The sequence below is a fragment of the Bos grunniens genome, chromosome 5, assembly GCF_055505025.1.
Source record: "Bos grunniens cultivar Pamir isolate PY7600 chromosome 5, Bosgru_T2T1.0, whole genome shotgun sequence".
Classification (NCBI taxonomy): Eukaryota; Metazoa; Chordata; class Mammalia; order Artiodactyla; family Bovidae; genus Bos; species Bos grunniens.
Genome location: NC_141169.1, coordinates 11,450,335 through 11,467,835, shown reverse-complemented (window position 1 = coordinate 11,467,835; position 17,501 = coordinate 11,450,335). Strand labels below are relative to the sequence as shown.

The following is a 17,501-nucleotide window of genomic DNA, read 5'->3' as shown; positions in this document are numbered from 1 at the left end:
GTAGGTGGGGGGCAGTGGGTGCTTGCTGGGGTGTGTAGTGTAGTGCAAGGGGGTGTTGGGGAGGAAGTCCCAGGACTCATATAAGACACTGACTCTTGCAAAAGCTTTCCTAAACCCTATTTGCCTCTGGCTGAGTTGGGTGCCTTACCACAAAATACTATGCTGCTAAGTCGCTTCAGTCGTGTCCGACTCTGTGCGACCCCATAGACAGCAGCCCACCAGGCTCTGCCATCCTTGGGATTCTCCAGGCAAGAACACTGGAGTGGGTTGCCATTTCCTTCTCCAATGCATGAAAGTGAAAAGTGAAAGTGAAGTCGCTCAGTCGTGTCCGACTCTTAGCGACCCCATGGACTGCAGCCCACCAGGCTCTTCAGTCCATGGGATTTTCCAGGCAAGAGTACTGGAGTGGGGTGCCATTGCCTTCTCTGACAAAATACTATACTACCCTACACAACCAGTCTTATGTTTCCATGATTTTTTTTAGCTCTTTAAATATAGAGAATAAGTTCATTTACCTTTATTCCTTATTCCAAGGAAGGTGTGGCATGCAAACTAAGTATGTGTTGAATGAACAAGGGATCTTGAACCAAACCATCTCTAACAAATATCTTAAACAAGCGTTTTCATTATCAGCTCCCCCCAAGAGATGACAGTTTGAGAAAAGCTCTACTTCTGAATCATTCTGTAAAATCTTCAGATCCTTCATGTCACTGAAACACTTTACCCTAAAATGTTCTGGTTCACTAATTAACAAGTATGGACTTTAGTTTTACCTAGACAGAAACTCCCAAGAAATGAAGCAGCAGAGATAAAAACAAGTAAAGTACAAAGGCTCTTCTTTTTGTTTGTTCTCAATGGCCTTACCCATTAAACCTTTCTTTGTCTGTCTTCTCTACTTAATAAAGCAAAAGCCACAGGGAACCAGGAGCAGGTAATCAAAATACAGCACAATGCCCCCCTCTTTCCTAACAGTCCTTCCTTTAGTACTTTAGAGAAGAAAACCCTGGGGAATCAGAAGCTGTCAGCAGATGAGAGAAACAGGCCTTTTAAGTACTTTGATGTCAGGCCAATCTGAAACCAATGAACCAGTACAAACCTCAAAAGGGTCTAAGAGTCCAGACTCCATATGAGAAAACCAAGAGGAGTTAACAGAATGGCCTCTAAGCAAACTGTGTGTGTGTACTTATCAGATACACTTACTAATTAAAAACAAAACAGCAGAAAATGAGAGTAAGAACAATGTATTTAACACTTCCTAGTGTATGTTTCCAAAGTGTGTTCTCTGACTCTGATGTTTGGTCATGTATCAAATTCAACATACTGATATAGATCATATATGTTAAATACATAAGTAAGTTTCCTCATCAGGTTAGCAATTAAGATTAACCAGGATCTTAATATTGTTGTTGTTACTGTTTAGTCACTAAGTCGTGTCTGACTCTTTTCGGAGCCCACCAGGCTCCTCTGTACATGGGATTCTCCAGGCAAGAAGACTGGAGTGGGTTGACACTACCTTCCCCAGGGGATCTTCCTGACCCAGGGATTGAACCCATGTCTCATGCATTATAGGTGGATTCTTTACCACTGAGCCACCTAAGAAGCCCATCTTAATATCAACCTGTCTTAATTATGAATGAGACTATGACCATATACCCAAATCATAGGATTAAGGTTTTGAACACAGGCTATAAACCTTATCTAAAAGCTGAAAACACAAACATAAAATAAAACACAGAATATAACAGGTTATCAGATTTATGTTATCTTTTAAAATAAAACACAGCCTCAGATGAAAACCAAAATTGTTTGATAACAGACTGCCTTTCCTCCTCATACCACTGTAAACTCTGTCTCTAGATACTTCATTCTGAAAATACACAGTTCCCACGTTACAGACTCACGAAAAGTATCCAACACTGTATTTGCAACATTATTTTCTTTTTTTCTGTAGTCAGCTGCCCAGTATTTGAACTCTCTTGTTAGACTGGAATTTCCCTAGTATGAGTCCCAGAAAGAGGCAAGGCCCTATTCCTGCTATGAAATGAAAAGACAAGACAGTTCCTCCCAGCTGCCCGGGACTGGAGGCGTGTAACCTAGTTAGCCAACCAGTGCGCTTTCTCTGGCAGTCTAGAAGTCAAGTCAGCAGCTCTACTTCTTAGGCAATTTGTGGCTTCTCCTTAACTCTTCACTGCTACCCCTTCTCCCTTGGGGTCTTCACTTTTCATAAATTCCTCTTATGTTCCAGTGAGCTGGAGGTAGAATTTGTTGCTGTAGCCAGGCTGCAAAGCCTCCTTGTTTCCTCCCTTTATTGCTTGCAGCAACTCGGGACTGGGGCAGTAATAGTTTTCTCTCAGTTGCTTTGTTTGAAATCCCTTAGAAGGCTAAACAGAAACAAAGATGGTGCCAAAGGATATTATTTCAGAGAGCCAGGGGGAGTTGACCAAATACTCTAAAACTTGCATGGAAATTCTACATGAGTTTAAAAAAAAAAAAAGCAAAATAAAAGAATGTGATTCAAAAACCCTCCATATAAAAGTAAAGGCATTTACATGGGAGATTTCAGCAATACCTGCAGACATTTTTGGTCATCACGACTGGGAAAGGGGTGCAAGTAATGAATGAGAGCAGAAATGCCGCTAAGAACCCTACAGTGTCCATGACAGCTCCCCACAACAGAACTACCTGACCTAAAACGTCAACAGTGTCAAGGCCGGGAAACCTTGCCCTCCAGTCTACCTCCCTTCAAATCACTAACAAATAAAAGCCCTTCCCCAGAGCAAGAATAAGTCTCCTTCAGTCCACAATACCCAAATACTTTTTTTTTTATTTTATTTTTTAACTTTACAATATTGTATTGGTTTTGCCATATATCAAAATGAATCCACCACAGGTATACACATGCTCCCCATCCTGAACCCTCCTCCCTCCTCCCTACCCATACCATCCCTCTGAGTCGTCCCACTGCACCAGCCCCAAGCATCCAGTATCGTGCATCGAACCTGGACTGGCGACTCGTTTCATATATGATATTATACATGTGTCAATGCCATTCTCCCAAATCATCCCACCCTCTCCCTCTCCCATGGGAATGCAAACTAGTACAGCCACTATGGAGAACAGTGTGGCGATTCCTTAAAAAACTGGAAATAGAACTGCCTTATGATCCAGCAATCCCCCTGCTGGGCATACACACTGAGGAAACCAGAATTGAAAAAGACACGTGTACCCCAATGTTCATTGCAGCACCGTTTATAATATCCAGGACATGGAAGCAACCCAAATACTTTTATAATTACTTAGGACATCTCATTTCTACCCTAATATTGGAAGAAAAGAATCTCATAACTTATCTGCCAATATCATGATTCACCTGAGAACCACCCAGATGGGGGGAAAAAAAACCTAAAAAAGAGCGAATAAGGGAAATGAATGAGCATGTACAAAGACCTTTAAAGGGCCAGGAGTGCCTGAGGGAGTGTAAGGACATCTAGGGTGAAAAAGAGTTGTATTCATGGCCAAGAGCATTGGGGAATGAAGCTTGGAGGGAGGCTGGGATCAGATTCCAAAGTGTCTTATACATCACAGGAATCCAGATTCTGCTCTCTAAATAACAGTAGTTTTTAAAGAAGAGGTTTGTACATGGGGGTAGAGTAATAAGTCGTTTCTTAGGAAGAAAATCTTAGTGTCATCTTGGTGGCAATGTGTGAGTCAGAAGGCGAGGGGACCGCTCCAACAGCACAAGAGTTGGAGAGAGTGGCCAGGTGATGCCAGCATGGACGGAAAATGAAGGCCAGAGACAGTAAAAGCACACTATTAGAGATTCGTTGACCTCTTCCTTTAAAATAAGGTCCCATTTCCAGTTTATTTCTGTGTATGATGTTAGGGAGTGTTCTATTTTCATTCTTTTACATATAATTTTCCAGTTTTCCCAGCCTCTTATTGAAGAGGCTGTCTTTTTTCCATTGTATATTCTTGCCCTCTTTGTCATAGATTAAGTGACCACATGTGCGTGGGTTTATCTCTGGGATTTCTGTCCAATTCCATGGATCTAGACAGTGTCATACACAGTGAGGGAAGTCAGAAAGAGAAAAAAATATCATATGTTAATGCATATATGTAGAATCTAGAAAAATGGTATAGATAATCTCATTTGCAAAGCAGAAACAGAGACATACACGTAGAGAACAAACATATGGATATCAAGAGGGAAAGGGGTGGGGTGAGAAGAACAGGGAGTTTGGAACTGATACATATAGCCTTTTGATGTTTGCTGTCGTTGAGTTGCTAAGTCACATCCAACCAACTCTTTTGCAACTCCATAGACTTCAGCCAGCCAGGCTCCTCTGTCCATGGGATTTCCCAGGCAAGAATACTGGAGTGGGTTGCCATTTCCTTCTCCTCACCTAGGGATCGAACCCATGTCTAAGGCATTTACCACTGAGCGACCTGGGAAATGCTACATGATTGATACTATACATAAAATAAACAACTGATGGGAACATACAGTGTAGCCTGGTGAGCTAAATGGGAGGGAAATCCAAAAGGGAGGGGATATTTCTATATATATGGCTGATTCATTTTGTATGCAGTAGAAGCTAACACAACATTGTAAAGCAACTATAATGCAATAAAAATGTTTAAAAATAATAAAATGAGTATCTTTTAGTACTGTAAAATATAAAGAATAAAAACAATTTAAGTGAGTAAACACACATCTATTTACAGTGTGCACTAAAAGTACAATAACATGTCAATGAACTAAGAGAATTAAGGCTATGCAATGAGAATGTATGCTATTTAAATTAATTTCTGTATGATTTCCAAAGAACATGTATAGAAAGTTAATAATATTACCTGTTCCAGGACTTCTTTATAGGTAATAGTGGCTTTAGTGTTTGTAACAGGACTGTCATAAATGATAGCAATCTTATCTCCTTTACCATTTTCAATATGACGATCGATGGCATTGTAACAAATGTTCAGCATCCCTTCCACAAACCTGAAAAATAATTGGAAAGTCAAAGTGAATGACTCTTTTCGAAACATAAACGTTGCTTAACTAGGTTTCTGTAGTTCTAGTTTGGCGAGCTGCCCTTAAAACAGTGTTTTCCCAGGCATGTTATACCAAGTAATGATGATTGTAAACTATTTAAGATGGTACAGAAGTGACATTTTGATTTTAATAAATATGTGCTTATTTTCATGTGCACTAGAAGAAAACATACCTCGCACTTCAAGGGGGGCTTCCCTTGTGGCTCAGACGGTTAAGAATCCGCCTGCAAGGTGGGAGACCTGGGTTCAGTCCCTGGGTTGGGAAGATCCCCTGGAGAAGGAATGGCTACCCAACCCCGTATCCTGGCCTGGAGAATCCCATGTACTATACAGTCCATGGGGTCACAAAGAGTCGGACACGACTGAGTGACTTTCATTTCACTCACTTCACTTCAAGGTGACAATTTTGTGGATATTATTGCTTAGGATGAAACCAGAGTATACAGCACCAAAATAATCTACTTTATATGAAATGAATTGTAACCAACTGCAGCACAGATGCACAAAGTTGAGAGGGCAAATAGTAGATGCATGACTGAAGTCTGGGTCTCTGCTATAAAAAGACAGACTTACTGGAAAGAAATCAATTCTTCTTTGAAATATTTATATTCCTTGAAAGATATATATTTGTTTCAATTAAATGTAATACCCCCAATTTCACAAAGTATAGGTAAGTTCTTTTCAGAATTTTGAGACACTTCATAATTTGAATAAGCAATCAACATGTACATATGGTTAATAAATTTTTTAAACTTCTCAATTCACTACCTTATCTCTTAATTGCTGAGTGCATCCCTTGGAAAACACAGATATAATGTAGATAGATGGAGATAATTTTTAAGAAAATATAACTCATTTCCCTGAGAATTGAATTTTCTACTTTTTTAGGAAGAGAATGTTAGATAAAAAATACAAGTATAGTAATGGTTCATTTGTTCCAACATCAGACTAGCAAATATTATAAAAATGCAAAATAATAGGAAAATATTGAAGCAACAATAAAAAGTCCCCTTATAAAACTGAGTGTCACCATCAGGTACTCATTCAAATAGCCCTGTGTGAAAGGAAGCAGGTAATACACCTATAGATACAGTGGCAGCAATAAGAAATAACAGATACAGAAGGCAGTAGGAGGAGGGATCATTTAATCAGCATCAAATGAGGTTGCACGCATCAGTGATGGTGAAAATGATGACCTTACAGTACAGCACAATGAGTAATTAACACAATGATTCTGAATTGCCAAGTGCAACAGATTCCACGTTTGTTCAAAAACACGGTCTCTTCTCCTCGCCTCTTCTATTAAAAATACTTTGTTTCTTCCTCTTGCCTCCGTTTTCATCAGTGGAGAATACTTCCCCTGACTTTGGGGCCATCCATGTGACTTGCTTTGGCTATCAGCAGACAAGAGGCATGCACTTACTTGAAAGCACTTGACACAGCAGATATAATTAGGCTCGCTTTCCAGCACCTCTACCCTCTCCTGGAGGAGAGCCTCCAGGCATTCCTGCTGCCTCCTCTTCAGCCTGGAGCCCGGAATGAATATTTGCAGGTGGAAGCAGAGCCCAGAAAGAAGCAAGGAGCCCAACTCAGCCAGATAGATAGATATCTGAAAGCAACATTTCCAGTCATACCGATCCCATGACAACCTACAGATTAACTGATGAATGAGCGACTTCCCTTTCACTTTTCACTTTCATGCATTGGAGAAGAAAATGGCAACCCACTCCAGTGTTCTTGCCTGGAGAATCCCAGGGATAGCAGAGTCTGGTGGGCTGCCGTCTCTGGGGTTGTGCAGAGTCGGACACGACTGAAGCGACTTTGCAAGCATCTTCTGACTCAGATTTTTGTGGAGATATGAAGCATAATTATGGCCATAATTAACTAACACATCAAGAGAAAAGTAAAAAACGTTTACTCAGGCTTAAGTTCCAGCTCCTCATTAGGCCTCAAAGAAGGACCTCCTTACCACTGAGCTAGGGTCAAAGTTCAGGCTCCCACTAGGCTTCCAGTACATCATTCTAGCTCCAGGGGGAATGGCATCCAGGCTCCCACTAGGCTTCCATTACATCATCCTGCCATCCAGGGGGAATGGTACCTCACTAAGACTCCCCACATGGACTCCACTGACACTGCCAGGGCCAAGAGCCTCCTTACCTCTTTATCTCAGCTGTAATGAAAGTTCCGATTCCTGATAAAACCTTTTCTGATACCGCTAGGGGAGCTGGCAATGTTTAGGGTACCCTTGACACAGCCTGGCAAAGTAGAAGCCTAGATTCCTCACCATCTTTTCACTGGTGAGGATGGGATGGGGATCCCAGTTTGCTGTACTGTTTGACTGGATTAGGGTGGTGACTGTCCAAAGAAGTCCCATCTTGGCAGGCTGCCCTTCCCTACCCTTTTTTATTTTGGGTGTAGGGGGGAGGGATCCAAAGAGAAAATTTGCTGGTACTTTTTTTCTACATCCATTGGCATTTCTGAATTGCCACCTTCTCCAGCGCTCAGTCTAGGATAATATAAGCAAAAAAGAAAACTTGGGGAATTCACGTGTCATGTCATTTCTCCGGTCCCAAATCTGAGCTGATCTGGTTTCTTCTCTTTTCCTTTCAGAGTCTTCTTATGTGTGTTTTATACATAATGTCCTATGTTTTTAGCTATATTTAACGGAATGAATAGGAAAAAGTACATTTTGTCCACCTTGTCATGAAAGTCTCTAAGTAATATTTATTAATAGCTTACTCTAGACCAATATTTCATGTGTATTAAGTCATCTAATCAAAAAACAACCCTAGGGACCCTTGTGCACTGTTACTCAGAATGTAAATTTGTTCTGCCACTATGAAAAACAGTATGGAGGCACCTCGAAAAATTAAAAACACAACTACCATAAAATCTAGCAATTCCATTTCTGGGTATTTACCAGAAGAAAACAAAAGCATTAATTCAAAAAGATATATACACCCTTATGTTCACTTCATCATTATTTACAATAGCCAAGATATAGAAGGCACCCAAAATTCACCTATACTCAAAGAACTTTGTTTTTTTTTTTTTTCCTCCAATTATTTTCAAATTTTGGGTGGCTTAAAATGTAAATTATTTGCACACTAGCATTTTCTTTTTTAAGTATGCCCTTAGAGAAATTTAAAGAATTTTAAGGCACCCTTCGGGACAGACAGGAAAGAAATTCAAACAGAAGGAAAGGCCTGCAAGCAATAATAAGCAAGAACTGTTGAATGGAGTGACATGTTGGCGTGGCTCCAGAGGTGGTTACAGGTAATGAATATACTGCTATAAACTGGCTAAACTTAAGGGCTGGATTACTGCAGATAACGGGACCAAGTGACCTGCAAAAGGCCTCACAGCTCAAAGATCTGATTACTCTACTAATACAAGATTTTATTTCATTTCAAATCAAATCATTTCAGTAAAGATTAACTGGATGCCTTCTATGTGCTGTCTCTTCACTACCCCTTCTAAAAATTTATGAGATTTTAAATGGTTTGTCAGCCCAGATTATTAAAATCACTAATGCTCACTGTAGAAATTCCAGAAAATCTACTATGGAGTATTTTCTTTTATTTTTTTTACATGTAAATATTTTGCCTCTGTTTAAGAACACATTATAAGTTTTTTCCAATGACCTGAAAAATTCTCAAAACATGCTTAATCAAGGCATTATATCCCATTCAATTGCTGTTCAAAAATAGCTTCTGCAGCACTATTTAAGCACAAAGTTCCCTTGCATTGTGGCAAATTGCTTTTCACAATGCTGTCATTATTTTAAATGATCCCAGGATGATGTTTCTTTTACAGAAACATTGGTCACATTGCTTTTTATTATGTATGCCAACAAGATTCCTACAATCACACACACACATACACACACACACTTTCACACACCAAATGACCAAATTGCTTTCTGGACATGTTGAATCAATTTATATTACCATCAGCATTACCTGGAAGTTCATTTTATCACACTACTCTAAACACAGACTGTTCTCAATTTTCTTCAATTTTAGAAGTAAAAAACTGTTTTAGTTTTGCTTCATGTGACTACTAGTATTAAACACAATGCCTTGCCAATTTTTAAATGCTCTTTATATAGGATATTGAATTTAAGTCTAACATTTATAAATTATTTTAATTTATTCACAAATTTTAATTTATGGTATTTCCTTCTGAAAGACATGGGAATACCAGACCACCTGATCTGCCTCTTGAGAAATTTGTATGCAGGTCAGGAAGCAACAGTTAGAACTGGACATGGAACAACAGACTGGTTCCAAATAGGAAAAGGAGTTCGTCAAGGCTGTATATTGTCACCCTGCTTATTTAACTTATATGCAGAGTACATAATGAGAAATGCTGGACTGGAAGAAACACAAGCTAGAACCAAGATTGCCGGGAGAAATATCAATAACCTCAGATATGCAGATGACACCACTCTTATGGCAGAAAATGAAGAGGAACTAAAAAGCCTCTTGATGAAAGTGAAAGAGGAGAGTGAAAAAGTTGGCTTAAAGCTCAACATTCAGAAAATGAAGATCATGGCATCCGGTCCCATCACTTCATGGGAAATAGATGGGGAAACAGTGGAAACAGTGTCAGACTTTATTTTTCTGGGCTCCAAAATCACTGCAGATGGTGATTGCAGCCATGAAACTAAAAGACGCTTACTCCTTAGAAGGAAAGTTATGACCAACCTAGATAGCATATTCAAAAGCAGAGACATTACTTTGCCAACAAAGGTTCGTCTAGTCAAGGCTATGGTTTTTCCTGTGGTCATGTATGGATGTGAGAGTTGGACTGTGAAGAAAGCTGAGTGCCGAAGAATTGATGCTTTTGAACTGTGGTGTTGGAGAAGACTCTTGAGAGTCCCTTGGACTGCAAGGAGATCCAACCAGTCCATTCTGAAGGAGATCAGCCCTGGGATTTCTTTGGAAGGAATGATGCTAAAGCTGAAACTCCAGTACTTTGGCCACCGCATGCGAAGAGTTGACTCATTGGAAAAGACTCTGATGCTGGGAGGGATTGGGGGCAAGAGGACAAGGGGACAACACAGGATGAGATGGCTGGATGGCATCACTGACTCGATGAACATGAACCTGGGTGAACTCCAGGAATTGGTGATGGACAGGGAGACCTGGCGTGCTGTGATTGATGGGGTCGCAAAGAGTCGGACACAACTGAGCGACTGTTCTGATCTGAACAGAAAAATATTTTAAATTCATATGTCATCAAATAAATTCACAATTTTCCATCACAATTTCCCCTCTAAGATAATTCATATTACTCTCTTCTGATTTAATTTTTTTATACTGATGTCTTAAAGGTATTATTAACATATTTATATACATATATAATCTGTGTGTAAAATCTGTTATATATTATATTTTAATGCTTATATTATGATATATAAGCCTCCCAGGTGGTGCTAGTGGTAAAGAACCTGCCTACCAATACAGGAGACACAATAGACTTGGGATCGATCCCTGGGTCAGGAAGATTCCCTGGAGGAGGGCAAGGCAACCAACTCCAGTAGTCTTGCCTGGAGAATCCCATGGACAGAGAAGACTGGCAGGCTCCAGTCCATGGAGTCACAAAGAGTCAGACACAGCTTAAATGACTTGGCATGCACTATGATACATGTGTTATATGTGTATATATATAGATATATATATATTTTGATATGGCAGTACAGTTAAATTTGTTTATTCATCAACAAATTGCCAAGCATCGTTTTTTTTGACTAATCCTGTTTTCATTCATTTGTGATGCTCCAATATTCCCAAATTTATTAGTATTTCATGTATCACACAGAAACACACATATATTTGTGTGTATGAACATATATATATGGACATCAGCATCTGTATCAGGCATATACAGCCCCTAGACATAACCTCTGGAATGTTCTGCCAATACAGTCTTTGAATAGCTCTCTTTTTAAACTCAGATTTAATCCTGCTGCAAAGAGGAAAAAACTTCATATTCTTTATCCTACCCAACCCCTGCCCTGAATTTCTTCTGCAGAAAATTGGAAGCAATCTGAAATTGCCATATCTACCTGAATAAGAGAGAAAATATAAAACTAAAATAAAATTGAAATCAATATGGAACCCCTAGAAAATGGTGCTGCCACTAGATCAGAAAAGTGGAAAAAATTTTAATTTATAAAACAGATAGGATCAATGACTGGTAAATCCAGAAATCATGAGAAACATGGCAGACCCATAGAATTTGTGACATTTTATATACTGCTAAGTTAAAATAAAAAAATAAAAAAGGAGGAGCAGAAAAATGTATACAGCCCTACCACAGAATACATTCATAAGGAACCTATAAATACTAAGCAGGAAATACAAACACTTATCAGAAAACCTCTCTTTTAATAAAGCTCTGAAATAACTCCCAGATCAGAGGGAGGTAGGAATAAAGAATGGGTCACTGGTGTTTAGATGGAAAATTAATAATAATCAAACACACTCACTCACATGCATCATGCAAAAGTTTACCTTTCTAGAGTCTTTCTGAAACAAGTATAATCTCTGCATGCATAATTGTCCTGAAGATTTAAGACCTGTAAAATAGGAACAATGCTCTACATAACTTCCAAGAGGCCCAGAAACTTTGTATACCACTGCCACCTGGCAATTCCCTCTTCTCCCTGAAAAATTATAGAAAGAAGGACTGTAGCAATCAAAACCTGCATCCACTGATGAGTGAATATGGATCCTTACTTGGATTTTGAAATGTTCTCCACTCAGCTACCTGCTATACCTCACACTCAGATGAGCACATTTGGGTGTATGTGCGTGTGTGTGTGCGTGTGTGTGTGTGTGTGTGTGTGTATTATGTGTTTATGTGTGCATAAAATAGAAGACAAGATAAAGTCGAGGTGTGGGGAGGGTGGGGAGGGCATATTCTCAACATAACTAACAAGTAAGTATGTGTTAGTTGCTCAGTCGTGTCCAACTCTTTGGGACCTGATGGACTGTAACCCGCCAGGCTCTTCTCTCCATGGAATTCTCCAGGCAAGAATACTGGAGTAGGTAACCATTCCCTTCTCCAGGGGATCTTCCCAACCCAGGGATCAAACTCAGGTCTCCTGCACTGCAAGCAGATTCTTTACCATTTGAGTTACCTAGGAAGCCCTAACTAACAAGGGGAAAGGTACATTTGCAACTTCAGTAATATTCAAAGTGCTCCTATGAGTCAATAAGAAAAAAAAAAATTTAAATCTAATAGACAAAGAATTTCAGCACACTATCCACAGAGGAAAAATATAATAGCTAAAAAGCATAAAAATGGTACTCAGTCCTACAAACATCAGAAAAATGAACATTAAAACAATAATGAGAAGTCATTTTTCTACACTGAAAGTGAAAGTGAAGTCTCTCAGTCACGCCGACTCTTTGCGACCCCATGGACTATAGCCCACCAGTGTCCTCCATCCATGGAATTTTCCAGGCAAGAGTCCTGGAGTGGGGTGCCATTTCCTTCTCCCGGGGATCTTCCCGAGCCAGGGACTGAACCCAGGTCTCCAGCATTGTGGGCAGAGGCTTTATCGTCTGAGCCAACTGGTATAAAAAATATAGTATACACACTGTTGGTGATAGTAAAGAGAAACTGGCATTCTCACATAAAGTAGGTGACCAAGTAAATTAGTTCAGCAATTTAGGAATATGCATACAGACACACACACACATACAAAATGTACTTTTAACATAGCCATAGCAAGTTGCATACATGTTCATCTCTGTGTTGCATAAAAGCACAAGAAGTCTAGAAAAATGGACAGGAAAATATTAACAGTGGTAAACTCTGCGTAAGAGAAAGTTGAGGGACAGAATGGACAAGGGATAGTCTATATTTTTATATGATAAATACTTCCTGTGTTATTTAATTTTCATGAGCATGTATTTATATATTGAATAGATGATTTAAATATATTTCAGTCAGTTCAGTCACTCAGTTGTGTCTGACTCTTTGTGACCCCATGAATCGCAGCACGCCAGGCCTCCCTGTTCATCGCCAACTCCCAGAGTTCACTCAGACTCACGTCCATCGAGTCAGTGATGCCATCCAGCCATCTCATCCTCTGTCGTCCCCTTCTCCTCCTGCCCCCAATCCCTCCCAGCATCAGAGTCTTTTCCAATGAGTCAATTCCTCGCATGAGGTAGCCAAAGTACTGGAGTTTCAGCTTTACCATCATTCCTTCCAAAGAAATCCCAGGGCTGATCTCCTTCAGAATGGACTGGTTGGATCTCCTTGCAGTCCAAGGGACTCTCAAGAGTCTTCTCCAACACCACAGTTCAAAAGCATCAATTCTTCAGCGCTCCGCCTTCTTCACAGTCCAACTCTCACATCCATATATGACCACAGGAAAAACCATAGCCTTGACTAGACGAACCTTTGTTGGCAAAGTAATGTCTCTGCTTTTGAATATGCTATCTAGGTTGGTCATAACTTTTCTTCTAAGGAGTAAGCGCCTTTTAATTTCATGGATGCAGTCATCATCTGCAGTGATTTTGGAGCCCCAAAAAATAAATATATTTAAATAACTTTAAATAATTTGTCTAGATGGCTTTTCTCCTGATTTGACTGAATCTCAACTCTGTAATCAGCATAGCTACCATTAGTAAAAAAATTTTATAACAAAAACATCTTTTTTAAATATTCTTCTGGTAAAAAAGAAGCATTGCTTACATATATGATAACATCTAAACTCAGTTTATTATTCTGTTCCTGCATATTTGTGGTCCCCTGTTTGGTGCCATGTGTTTCTGAATTCAGGTAATATAAAATGTTTCTGTGCTTACTGGATACTGTAGGTAAACCAAATTTTGATATTATTTAATTTTAAAAGAATGAGAGTCTTTATAACTATATGTATATTTATTTAGCCACAGAGCATAGCTTATTAAATAGCCATTACAGATGTGTTTCCTCTTCCCATCTCACCGTCCCCAGTTCCAGCTAAACTTTAGGAAGTGAAAAATACAAAGCAGCTGGGAAAATGATTGTAAGAATTTAACAGCTGTATTTGAATGACTTAAATATTTTAGAGTCAAGTACAAAATAAAAATTATCTGATTATTGTTTAATAAAATTTCTTAAAGATATTTAAATGAAAAAAAAAAAAGAAACCAAAATTTGGGCCATAAAAACTTTGTTCTTTTTATTTTTTTTCACCAGAATTAACCTCAAGCAGCTGAAGAGTCAATAATAAATAGCTAGATAGAACCTTGAAATCACATAAAGATATCTGTCATAAATTTGTGTCATTATTCCTGCTGTCCACTATGATTTTGGCTGTCCTCATTCCAAGCACTTGTAGGACTGCACTTTCATATCCACTTGAAATGAAGTATAACTGCATGGCTTGCTGTGGCCCATGAAATGGCAAGAGAGGTAATATACGGAGTCTTCAAGAGCAAATGCAAGCTGACAACTTCTCCTCCTCCCTGCCACAAGGATACTCCAAATGGAACTGCACTATCAGCCTATATCCCTGAGTTAGGATGGATGACATGGAGCGAATCTCCTGGGTAACCCAAAATAAACCTGTAATATGAGTGAGATACACCTGGGCTATTTTAAAACACAGAGATTTGAGGGCTGTTTATTCCTGCAGGATGACTTAATCTATCCTGATACAAATCTTGAGATCTAGACACTTTCACAAATGCAAACTAGCTTTAAAAATTGTCCTATTTTATAATTTAAGAGCCAGTGGAATGAATTCTAGGACAAACAAAATGGGAGAAATCTCAGCTAGTGTAATTCTGTAGCAGTAATGTTAGATTCCTTGAAAAGAAGTCAGAGATGAGCTATTATCAGTGTCTGAGCTCACAAAGGCAGGACTAAGGGGGGCTCTGGAGAGAAGAAACATCTTGAAATTCCTTCTAGATTTCCTGAAGACAATTTACTACTTTTCTTTGCCTCTTTCTCATCAACCCCTGCTAGCTTATATCTGGCATAAAATCTTAGACTTAGCTCTTCAGAAAAAATCTGCCTTGAGTTGTATTCTTCTTCTGTTTCTTCACTTCAGCTTACCCTGAGTCTTCCCTGTCGTTCCTAATAGCTGATTCTAGCCAATGGTGTATTTGACTTCAGCTTTTTCATCATATGAGTTAGACTGGAGTGTGTACTTGGCCCACACCATGAGCTAAGGTGGTGACTGTGGATGGATGTCTGAAATTTTTTTCAGAAGCAGGGAGCCTAACAAGTTTCATGGTCTTGATCTCTTGAAGCCAGAAAGAGCTAGTGGCAAATGTGTATATGATTCTTCTGTTCCCATCAGTTCTCATCACCACCACCCTTCCCTTTGTTTAAGGCTAACTTTCCTTTTTAAGGATGTATTTATTAAGTCAATCTTCAAACATTACAAAAGGAAAAAGAAACTCTGACACTCAAAAAAATAATAATCCTTGTTTCAGAAGGGGAAATTGATGGAAATTTATTCTGTGAATCTGATTATCCAGCAATGAAAAGTTAAATCAGTAAAGTCTAAAATGTTCCTCTCAATTCTACCACTGCCTCCCATGCCAAGAATAACATTTAATAAAGCAATGCTTTTAACAGGGTGGCCTATGAAACTCTTTCACAAACTACAATATTTCAGTTTCCATGAAATAACTATTGAAAGCTTCCTCCAGCAAAACCATATTTAGTGGTGACAATGTTGTAACCCTCTCTATATACTCAACTACTGATTTCTCTACTCTGTAAATTTTCATTACTAAATAACTGGAAAGTCTAACTTATAATTTACCTTCTGATATGAGCTTTCTTCCTTGGATCAAATTATAATTTCCTTCTTTGAAGATCTCCTATGGGGGTCTTCATTTCATCATAGTTTCAGGGGAAAAAAAGAAACTCCAAGCTCTTTTTCAAAAATTAAATAAACCAGAAGCAACATACTGAAAACAATTTGATGATGGTGAATACATTTAGTTATCTGTATACGGAAATACTGAATCTATAAACTAAAATAATAATAAACATATAATTTTTATAATAATTCATTATTTTTTAAGACGACTACAGCTGATTACAGTCTCCTCTATTAACTGTCAATAATACTTTTAAAACATTTTTCTATCCGAAAATTTTAACAATAAATAATCTGTTGTTGATTAGCTGAGACTGTGAAGGAAGGGGAAAAAGTATAACTGGGTACATGTTCTCTACGCTGAAAGGCAGACTAATTTGCAATAACTATAATAAGAAGCAAAATGTGGCAAATTTCCTGACAGAAGTACAAACCAAGTATGATGAAAGCACAGCAAAAAGAGATTAATTCCAACCATGGACATGTGTAAGGAGTGGTGGATGTTGAAATGAATGTAGTAAGCCTGGGCTTTAAGGTCAAAAGACCAGAGTTCAAATCTCAGACATGTCATTTACAAGTTGCATGAATGCAGACATATTAACATATCTAAGTCTTTCTTCAATCACCTATGAAACTAGAAAAATAAAATGAAAACCAACTACATCGCCCTTACTCTATATCAACATAATACTATGAGCATTTAATACAAATTAATTTAATTATCCCAAAAATGTTATGTGTATACTAATATCCCCATTTTACAGATGAGGCAACTGAGGTACACAGAGTTTATGTGGCCTATGTCTGGTCCATAGTGAAGTCCGACAAGCTGGAACTGGATGTCAGGATGTCACACGCTGGGTCACAAACACTATTCTATGTGGATAAGTTAATGTGAGAGAAATCTAAATCCACCATGAGTACAATTTTATACACATTTCATTGACCCCTTTCAATAACCCTATGAGGTGATTACCATCACTACATACATTGACAAGTGATGACATGACTTCGATGAATTATGAAAGAACAGTTCTGTGCCAGTGGGTACAATGAACTGCAGCAGGAACAGGAGAGGGGACTAATGAGATTTTTTGCAGTAATCAAGTACTGGGATGATAAAGATGGAAAGGAAGGAGAGATCTGAGAAATACAGAAGAATGAAAAGAAAATGTTTTAGGAAGTGAAACCAGGGCTCGAGAAGGGTCAGCAAATTCTGGCCACATGCCAGATCTGGCCCACCACTTCTTTGTATAAATAAAGCTTTATTGAAACACAGTCACACATAGTTGTTTATATATTTTCCGTAGCTGCTTTTGTTTGACAACAGTAGAATTAAGTGGTTGCAATGAAGCCTATCTAGCGTGAAAAGCCAAATATTTACCATTTTGCCCCTTAAAGAAAAATTCTGCCAATCTTTACTCCAGAGAAGCCCTGTCCAACAGAAATTTCTGTGATGATGCAACTGTACTATATCTCCACTGCTCAACAGAATAGCCCCAAGTGGCTGGCTAAATTTAAACTAATTAAAACACAAATTAAAAAAAAAAAATTTTAAATGTAGTTCCTCAGTCACACTTACCACCTTTCAAATACTCAAGAGCCA

General features: G+C 38.7%; 1 protein-coding gene across 2 annotated transcripts in view; it reads right to left on the bottom strand.

The window, feature by feature from the left end:
- ACSS3 (acyl-CoA synthetase short chain family member 3) overlaps positions 1-17,501 on the bottom strand; it is a 178,983-nt gene that overhangs the window by 143,406 nt on the left and 18,076 nt on the right. For both annotated transcript variants that reach the window (XM_086398883.1, XM_086398884.1), the window contains exon 2: positions 4,855-4,999. In XM_086398883.1, the coding sequence (XP_086255009.1) occupies positions 4,855-4,999 (145 nt within the window). The remainder of the gene's footprint in view (positions 1-4,854; positions 5,000-17,501) is intronic.